Genomic DNA, 10,760 nt, shown 5'->3' on the forward strand with positions numbered 1-10,760 from the left:
CAGCACCGCGCTCCACCAGCACCACGCCGGCCAGGCACCCGCGCCCCTGGCAACAGTCGAGGTGGGTGCGCCCCAACTGTGAGCCCGCACACACCGCCGCCTCGGAAGGACCAGCAACTGCCGCATGGTAACAGTCTCACTCCTGATGGTGAGGTTTTGGGTTTAGAATTAGGGTTGTAAGTAGCCATACAAAATTCCTCTAATGTAACAGAAGTGTGGCAATGTTGTGGGGGCTTCCTGTGACCCCTTTGTGTGTACAGCCAAGCATTATCCTGCTGCCTCTTGGAAGCCGCCATAAGAGGAACACATGGCTGCAGGATGTCCTGAATATATCGCTGAGCTGTCATTGTCCCACTACTAGGGGGACCCGCCAGACCATCACACCAGCAGGGGGCAGGATTGAGCTGCTCACCCTGAGGTCTCCAGACAGCATATTAACTTTTTTTTACCACACTTCTGCCCTATTCAGAAATTCCAGCAACCTGATTGGTTGTTTGGGTTGGCCAAGTCACTGCCCCTTCACTGCACCCTTTTGGGGTACTTCAGGGTCAAGATACCCCTCTTGCTCTGAGCTTTGTCGCCTACATAGCTATCCTTCTGTCCTGTTCCAACCCTGACCTCCTAGAAAGAAGATAAGGAGAACATCAGTTATGGGGGATATTCTAGGCTGCTCTAGACATAACAAACTCTATCCTCATGCACATTTCAAAAGGGGGCGGGGAATCAGCCAACCCAAACAACCAATCAGGTTGCTGGAATTGCTGAATAGGGCAAAAGTGTTGTGGAAAAAGTTAATATGTCGCCAGCCAAGCTAAGCTTGGATTCATCACTGAAGACAACCCGGTTCCACTTTGTACCATCCAGTTTCATAGCTCACGACATCACTGCAAACAGAGGCGATGGTGGATGTCAAAGGCTGTACATGTAATGGGGGCCGTAAGACCAAATGTCCTTCAGCAAAGCCCCTGGAAATGGTTCCAACAGACACCGGGGTGTAACGATGGTGCCTCTCTTTTTCTGTATGGCAGGCAATGAGACAGTTAGAGCTGCTGGTGCTTGTCAAATAATGAGAATCTCCTCTCTGCTGGTGGTCTGTAGGGGGCGTCCTGAGCCTGGTCACCTTTGTGTCCTCACACATCCACTGATCCCAACACCTCCTAACATTCTGGTCAGACACTCCTCTCTACTGGTGGTCTGTAGAGGGCGTACTGAGCTTGGTCACCTTGTGTGCCCTCATCCACTGGTCTCAAGACCTCCTAACAGTCTGGTCAGAACGGATGGTGGGTAACAATTCATGGATAGGACCATTCCACTTCTTACATCCCAATAATGCGCCCCTCTCAGACTCTGGTAACGAAGTGAAATCTTTTCTCTGCGTTGTAGAAATGTCTAGTGATGATCAAGCTCTACACAAGTAGAAGAGGAGGTCACTACACACAAGGAGCCTCCGAGAGCCTCTTATAGGCCAATGGGGTACCCACTTCTCAGGTGACAAGACTATTCAACTAATCACTCCACAACTCACATCATTTACAGATCTGCCCGAGATGGAACTGCATGCCGGGTTTTACAGCAAAATTACAATTTCTAGTTTTTTTACAAAGTGTATATCTGTTCAGTCCTTTAAAAAAAAAAAGATTAATATTTGTATATTTTTGTAGGTGTGCCGTTGAAAAAGGTAAATCAGACCGAAACATTCAGTGTATACTAACCAGCCCTACACGCATGCTATCCTGTAATGCTAAGCCTGGGTACATATACATGGTGCATGTTAAATAAAGGTTATTCACCAATACTAGATTCACTATACTGCTCTGTGCTTCCCCATAATGTCCCCCATGATGCTGCTACTTATGAGGGTGTACTGTAGAGAAGTACTTCTCTGTGGGATCAAGTAGTGAAAGAAGAGTGGGGCCTTCATCAGCCAATACAGTAAATTAAAGTGTCATCCACTATGGAATCTATCGGCCATACGTTTAATATTTGGTGATGGATGAGTCACGACTGCTATGGACTCAATTGCTAAGATAAATAAAAACAAGATGGATGGTAGCCCCGTGTTCTGACTCTCTCCATAGGAAGTGGAATCAGAAATATGTAGTTTTGTTCAGATCCTGGCTTTTGGTGAAAACATATAAGAGATGAATTTGGCCCTCATTTTAGGAAATGAATACAAGTTGGAGAGAAGCTCCCAAAAATGTGGTCTGTCAGGAGTGGAAGGATAGTATGAGCCGTGATGGGAGCTTACCTCAGCTATTTAGAAATGCATTGTATATCAATATCACTTTCCCAGGCACAAAACTCACCTGCTGAAGGGGTACAAGGGAAAGAATAAACCTATTCAATCTCAGTGATATTTACTATTGGCGTAAGGCTTCATGTCCACAGGCCTGCATGGTTTCCCCGCGTAGAATCCTGCAGCGGATCCCACTGGGCCGCAGACATGAGACCAGAAAATGCAATATACTCACCTGTCTGGACTCTGCGGGGCTCTCCTCCGTGCAGGCCGGATCTTCTTTCTTCTGTACAGCGGATGTGCTCGGGACGACAGCGGCATGCCGAATGCGTGCACCATGTCATCATTTTTTTTAAACTCCTGCTTTCCCGCGGTATGGACGCAGTGATTCGGATGGCTTCCATTGGCTTCAATAAAAGCCACAAGAGCTGTCCATACGGGAAAACCGCACATAAATGGAGCATGCTGTGGTTGTTTTCTTGCACATGCGAGGAAAATGACATCCACAGGTAGTTAATTACCTGTGGGTGCCCAATGATTCCCTATGGGCATGGATCCCAGGCGCGGGAGACCCACGCAGTTTTTAAAATTTCATTTTTGCTGTGGACATGAGGCCTTATACTACTTACCCAACAAGCCATCTGGACCAGGTGTATTCCTAGCAGTCTCAATGAGATTTACTTCTGATTAAGACCTCTAGACAGGAGACCTCTTCAATGACCAGTTTCCATAGTGGAAGAGCAGAAAGAAATGAGTGAGCCACCTGATATGACTGAAATCTTTATAAAAGCCTCTAAAGATAATCCTATTTATGCTATTCACTAGTTTTTATAATGATAATTGAAAAGACCGACCCTACTAGAAGCAGCAGCAGCATGGGGGTCATTATACAGCAGTACTGAGCAGTGTGTCTGTGAAGCAGTCACTGTGATAAGGTAGTAAAGAAAAGGTTTGGTACGGTGTTAGCCAGTAGAGCAAACTGTGATTGTTCTCAGGAAGAGAAACCAAGTCATCTTGTAGATATGATACATTTTAATATGTAACAAAAGACATGATGTTATAGTAGCTTTCAAACCTACTAAGAGTTCTTCCTCAGGTTTAATGCAAAACATCCAAAGATTAAATGTATACACACCCACACACAAAGACACGGTGGGATTAAAATACCAGAGCAGGATGAGTAGAGCAGTAAATAATGAATCCACTGGTAAGGGATGTGAGGCTTTTAAGTTCTCTAGATTGGTGTTAGGGGGTCACCAGGCCAACGTGTTATCTCTGCTATGGATTTCTCATATTCTCCACTAATACAAGAAGTCCCCTTCGAGGTTCAGTCCCTGCTTGATAGTGTCGATGACGATTATAAACTTGTACTCCCAAATTCTTATGTGACATTGAGACAATATATATATATAGTAACTTTCATATGTCGTGTCCGCGACTAGAACGATGCTCAGCCGCAGGTAATTCCACCTTTCTTTCTTTCTTTAATCGTGTGGCGATGAGATCTCATCCTCGCTTTCAGTTTTTGTTCTGGTTCTCCGACATAAAGACCCCCAACAGGACATTTACTGTGGCTGAGCATTGTTCTAGTCACACATACAACATAGAACATATGAAAGTCACTATACGAAAAGTCTCAACGTCATAGAAGAATTTAGGAGTCCAAGTTTATAACCATCATTGACACTCAAGACAGGAATCAACATTGCAAGTGGCTCCATGCATCATTGTTACCGTATTAGCAACCCTAAAACTTTCACATGCTTATCGGTGGATTCATGAGTTAGCAGCTCTCACTTGAAGGAACTGTAGTTTCCATCATTCCTTTCAGCACCTCGTAAACTACGGCTTCCATATGCAATGACTCTCTCTTTGTGTGTAAGCTCTCGCCTACAACCTGAAGGTTGCAAGTTCAATCCCCGCATGATTCAGGTAGCCGGCTCGAGGTTGACTCAGCCTTCCATCCTTCCGAGGTTGGTAAAATGAGAACCCAGCTTGGTGGGGGGTAATTAATAATAATTACCTGAAAGCGCTGTGGTATAAATTGGCGCTATGCAAATAACAAGATTTATTTTGAATGAATGTGTGTGTGTGTGTGTATATATATATATATATATATATATATATATATATATAATATTTTATAGCTTCTTTGGATATATTCCATTAACCCCTTAGTGAACATCTATATGTGTTTTCACATCCTGCGTGTCTGGGCTTTAAGCTGCAGTGCCATAGAAACACGCCAGCGCTGTAGACTAAAGCCACGGAGTCGTGGAGTGTTGACAGCTTGCAGCTATCGATTTCTGGAGGTAGCCGATAGTCAGGAGTTGTCATGGGGGACCGCGGTGAGCATAAAAATAACAGTGATCGCATAAAAAAAAGTTAAATAAAGTTAAACGTTTCACCTCCCCTCATGGATCGGATATGTGAGGAGAGCTGAAACTACTCATCTCTGGCCTCCGCGATGTCCTGCGGAGATCTAGTCCTGTAAGCACCTGACGCCATCTTTTGCGAATGCATGCCAAAGGCAAAATGTCAGGCGCACGTGCACAAATGAAGGGCCCAGGAAATTTAAAATCTCCTTGCTCCCAGCTGTCAAAGTTAGCTGAGAGCAAGGAGATGTCACTGGTATGCATTCCCCAGTCACATGATTGCGGTTATCCAATAGATAACATTGACCATGTAAAGTTTAAAAAAGGTTTAAAAAGTTAAAGTTTCATCTCCCCCAATGGATCATATCTGTGATGGGAGATGAAATTACTTACCTAAGGTCCCTGGATTTGTCCTCTGATGGGATCTTTACCCGCAGACCTTTCCCCGACTTCTGTGCCTGTCGGCAAAAGGGCGAGCGAATGCGCGAAAGCCAAGGATTGCCCGGGAAATTTAAAATCTCCAAAAGGTAGCTGAGAGCCTGGAGATTTCACGGGGGTGCCGCAGTGTACGGTCCCTGGTCATGTGATCGCCATTATCCAGTGCATAATGGCGATCATGTAAAAGTTTAAAAAAGTTAAATTTCCACCTCAAGTCACGGATCTGATCCATGAGGGGAGGTGAAATGACTTACCTAAGGCCTCTGGCACTGTTCCCTGATGGGATGTTTATCCACGGACCTTTTTCTTGCTTATACGCATGTGCCGTCTGCAAAATGGCGGATGCAAGCACAGAAGCTGAGGAAGGCCCGGGAAATTTAAAATCTCCTTGTTCCCAACTATCAAAGGTAGCCGAGAGCCTGGATCAGTGACCGAAGGCCTCATTGAGATGTCCCCGGTCACGTGATCACCATTATCAAATAGTATAAAAAGGTGGCGATCTACCTTAGGATGGTCTCGCATGACCGGATTCCCGAGTGTTCGATCCATGGTAATATGTGGATCAATCGCATGCACTGGATTACACAATTATGTAATCCACTCACAAAAAAACTGAAAGCAGCAGGTTCTATTTTACTGCAGATATCTGCAACATAACGCCTATTGTGCTCCATGGTCGCAGATATACCCGCAGACAATACGCAACTACATTGTGTTCGGGCTGCGGGTACCCGCGTCATCGCTAAGCTACAATGCGGGAAATAAACAAAGGTGCACTGCGCATGACCGCCTGTGTGAGTGGGCAGTTGTGCGCAGTACATGTCTGTACGCAGCTCACAGCTGGGATCCGCTGCAGGCCTCCTCAAGCGGATCCCACATCCGGCCGTGTGAGCCCGGCGTTATTCAGACCGCTACCTGTAATACCTATTTTACAAGAAGCCCCGGGAACACTCGCCTTCCTGCAGTTCCAGGAGCAGCTTGTTGAGCGTCTTCTGTGTGAGACCGCCGCACCTCCGCAAGATTACGGAGATTACAGAGCGCCACTTTACACCCCGGCCCGGCCGCTGGGGGCAAGAAATACCCCCTAAAAAGCATGGAAGGAGGAGGGATACCCGGTATTATTGCCCCATGTGCCCATCCCAACCAGACTCTGTTATTACCCGTTTTCAGACATTCCTCACAGTTTACATTATTACTTTTTCTAAGATTTCAGGGGGGGGGGGGGATTTTAGGGAGTCATTTTCTTTCTGCACAAGTGACCAATGGGGCCTGGAGTTTATTCAGTTGTGCCCTGAAATCCAATGGGTGTTTCCTCCATTCCAGGCCGAGCCATGGGTCCAGTAAGAAGATTGGGGGTATTGCTGAACACAGGACAACTAGTGCTGTAAAATTTCCCTACTTGAAACAAAGGAAGCTGTCATGAAAGTGACGTTTATGGAAAAATTACATTTTATTTATTTTTCACATGCTTTTATAATCATTTAAAGAAAAACTGTGGGGTCATAATGCTCAGCACACACCTAGATAAATGGTTGAAGGGGTCTAGATTTCAAAGTGGGGTCACTTGTGGGGGCACCTTGATGGGCCCTGGAATTGATTCGGTTGTGCCCTGAAAGCCAATGGGTGTTGGCTCCTTTCCAGGCCGAGCCATGTGTCCAGTAAGCAGATTGGGATCACAACGGGGTATTAAAAAAAAAAGGTTTTAAAATGACAGTTGCAAAAAAAAAGTAAAATCTTAATTTTTCCTTCAGCTTTACTTACATTCATTCAAAATCTGCGGGGTAAAATATGCAGTACACCCCTACTTGAATTAGTTACGGGGTCTAGTCTTCAGAATAGGGTCATTTGTGGGGGTTCTCCATCATTTTGGCCTCCCAAGGGCTCTACACGTGGGCAATGGGGCCTAAATCACCTTCAAGCAAAATGACTGTTCTGAAAATCACTGGCTGCTCCTTTCGATTTGGACCCCATTGTGCATACGGATATAATATTAGAGCCACAATGGGTATGTCCGTCAACACAGGACAAACAGGGGGATCCATTTTGGGGTGTAAATCCTCATTTTTATGTGCACTATAGAAAAAAAAAACTCTTTAAAATGACATACTTGCAGAAATTTGAAATGTTGGAAATGGTAAAACACTAGAAGCAGCAGCCTCTGCTCTGTTCCTTCCTCTCTCTTCCTGCTGCTATACTTCTTTCTCCTCCTCCCTTTTCCCACAGACTTTAATGGGCTGCATCTGTAAGCCTATGTTCAAGTGGGCTGATAACCCATCTTCCTCTGCTGTTCTTCTCTTGACATGTCAACATGAAAAATATTTTAAAAATTGCTTGCTCATCAAGGCCCAATATAGTCGAGGCACTAAGTGGTTGCTGGGGTTGTCATAACCTTCCGTCAGACAGATTTTGTAGCCTTTTGTTACGTTCACATGCAGGTCTGGACAAATGCAATATATATAAGGCTGGAAGGGGAAGAATAATGTGATATACACATGATCAGACGCAGTTCACACCAAACATGAACCAAATGTGCAAGCAACAAAAGGAAAAACAAGTACAAAGACCCTACATCAACACCAGGCGACCAAATCCCAATTGTACTAACACAACAAGACAGATGGGAATATGAATAAATACAAAGTATTGGTTAGTATTTGGTCAGAGTACATAAGCTCACTGTCACGTCCGCGGGGCGGTAGAGCACCACACCCAGCACGGATGTAGAGCGGTGTTCTCACAGAACCACAAAAACACAAACCGTATAGACTACACCACACCAGACTATAAAAGATAGATGTACTCCGCCTCATTAGTCAGGAAGATGTGAAGTTAGCATCCCAATAAGGACGGCCTCATTAGCTTCCTCTAGGACCTGGCTATCCCTGTGAAAATATCAGGAGGGATACACAAAACACTGTAAAGAAACTGTGCACACACCAACACAGTGAGAGGAAAGAAAGCAGCACTTATCTGTATGTAGACAGCTTCCCCCCAGCAACAGAAAAAAAACTTCAGACAGCTAAGTGAGAGATCATAGAAAAGTGGATGTTGCATTTTAGATTTACTGTTGAATTGATCTACAATTAAAAACTGGCCATGTAATTTTTTTTGCAACAATAAATGCTGATTACAATGCCACACAAAGCAATTTGATGCAATGCAAGATGTGTTAATCCTCCCTTATCCCTATGAGGTTGGAACCACACATGCAGTTTTTTGAGGCTGTTTCTGGTGCGGTTTTAAGTCAAAGGATTGGGAAATAAACAGGAATGACTTCTTCCTGCTGCCTCCAAAAAACATCAAAAAGTCTGTGTGTTTTCAACCTAATTGGAATTTTATAAAATTGTTTATGTAAGGAGAATTTATGTGTTTATCAAAGAGAAGATGATCCCAGATCCCGTGCAGAAGTCTGGGCCCAGGAGAAATACATATCACACCAGCCTGTGCTGTATCAGATGATTTCTAATTTATTCTAAGGCGTATTTGGTTTTTATACTATAAATGACATCACAGCAAAAGTATATACCTCCAAGATTAATAATAATACATGATAGGCTAAAACAAAAAATGATTAACATAAATTACACCTCCTTAGGTGTATCTATTACATACAATAAAACCGTTATGAATTCAGAGAAAAGGAATGCTAGGGAGGCAGTCTGTCCCGTTTCCTGTGTACACCATCTATAAACTTATACACATGGGTGGTCTAGCAGACTGTCTTATCTGTCTACCTCAGAAGAGATTAGAGGCCTATAGAAGGGTTTCTTTTAACCCCTTCACTACTTATACTAGCACCATGCTATATATTTCTAGCCTACAATGCAATAAAAGAACAATTAACTGATACATTGATCTACAATTTTCTTAACAGTTTACTTAGTGGTTTGAAAGAAAAAAAGCAAATCTATTTTTAATCCTGACAGACAATCCCGGTGCGACCTCTGAAGGAAACTTCTTGTTATCGGTAAATTATAAGGTAGAAGATGAAGATATCGTGCAGTGCTCTTCAGGAGAAAACCTCATTACCATCAATGTACCTCCAGGACTTCACAGTACAGATCCATCATATAATCCCCGTAACCATGAGGAACCTTCTCCTGACCAATCACAGGTTGTTACAATAAGTGTGGGTCAGAATGGGAAAATGTTACAGAGTGATGGTGGAACACCACTTGCACAAAGCTCAAATCTTTATACACACAGAAGAATTCACACAGGAGAGAAGTCATATTCATGTTCAGAATGTGGGAAGTGTTTTATAGATAAATCACATCTTGTTAAACATCAGAGAATTCACACAGGAGTGAAGCCGTATTCATGTTCAGAATGTGGGAAATGTTTTGCAAATAAATCACATGTTGTTATACATAAAAGAATTCACACAGGAGAGAAGCCTCATTCATGTTCTGAATGTGGAAAAAGTTTTATCAATAAATCAAATCTTATTACACATCAAAGAATTCACACAGGAGAGAGGCCATTTTCATGTTCTGAATGTGGGAAATGTTTTACACATAAACCACATCTTGCTAGGCATGAAAAAAGTCACACAGGAGAGAAGCCATTTTCTTGTTTGGAATGTGGGAAATGTTTTACAGATAAATCCTATCTTTCTACACATGAGAAAACTCACACAGGAGAGAAGCCGTATTCATGTGCAGAATGTGGGAAATGTTTTACGTATAAATCACAACTTGTTAGACATGAGAGAATTCACACAGGAGAGAAGCCATATTCATGTTCAGAATGTGGGAAGTGTTTCACGAATAAATCACAACTTGTTCGACATCAGAGATATCACACGCGAGATAAGCCATTCTGATGTTTTACCTCATCAGAAAATTCAGAGAGAGAAGAAACCAGATTCTCGTTTTTCAATATGTGGAATTTCATCTGTATCCAGTATTTCATCTGTATTCAGACTGTATATAGAGACAATCTTGGAAGACAGGGCACTGTAGCTTGAAGATAGAAGCAAGTAATCTGGGCTGAGTGTAGCATTTCCCCATAAAATGGTTGGTAAACCAACAAACGAGTGTATTCTTACCTTATGTAATTGTGCTGTTGAATCCATACAGCACTGTACAAGACCAAAAATTGGGGGGGAGTAATGATCTTCAGAACCTCATGTCCAGCAACACCATCCTTCTTGTTGGTCCGTCAGATGTTGAAAGAGGAAGCGAATCTCATAAAGGTGACTTTCTTTGACACTGCTCATATGTCCCAGAAGTGTAACTGGGAGGTCGTGTGTTCATGAAGAGGATTCTTTAGTCCAGGTGGATGTACAACTCAGTTGTTTTTTTTTTAAGGTTTGATTTTTACATTTTAAAACAGAGGTATACAAAAAGAAACTGAGAAGAACAAGCAGCGTACATCAGGAACAAAGAGCAGGCCATCAAGTGCATATAAATATTGTATTACATTGATGCAATAAAGGGAGAACAAAGCTTCTGTGTGGGTGATCATTGCTTAAGTCTTCACATGTGGGCAAAAGATGGCAAACTTATCCACGCACAAATAAAACATATGCAAACACAGAAACAGGTCTGCCTCCCTCCCTATACCCGCAGAGCAATTCTCAGTAATGCCTGTAGAAGCTGGGGGGTATTAAGGCAATCAGCCCAAATATCTTTACATTTCTGTGGACATTTATGTTTCATGGGCTAAAAACAAAAAAGCAAACAGTGCAGCAGGGTGGAGTCACCATA

General features: G+C 43.2%; 1 protein-coding gene across 1 annotated transcript in view; it reads left to right on the plus strand.

Moving 5' to 3' along the window:
* The window catches only part of LOC136617721 (oocyte zinc finger protein XlCOF6.1-like), a 31,748-nt gene extending 21,249 nt beyond the window's left edge, over positions 1 to 10,499 (plus strand). Inside the window, exon 6 of the mRNA XM_066594279.1 lies at positions 8,976 to 10,499. Within this exon, the coding sequence (XP_066450376.1) occupies positions 8,976 to 9,874 (899 nt within the window). The 3' untranslated portion in view covers positions 9,875 to 10,499. The remainder of the gene's footprint in view (positions 1 to 8,975) is intronic.
* Positions 10,500 to 10,760: the final 261 nt, after the last annotated feature.

Source organism: Eleutherodactylus coqui, chromosome 1 (genome assembly GCF_035609145.1).
Source record: "Eleutherodactylus coqui strain aEleCoq1 chromosome 1, aEleCoq1.hap1, whole genome shotgun sequence".
Classification (NCBI taxonomy): domain Eukaryota; kingdom Metazoa; phylum Chordata; class Amphibia; order Anura; family Eleutherodactylidae; genus Eleutherodactylus; species Eleutherodactylus coqui.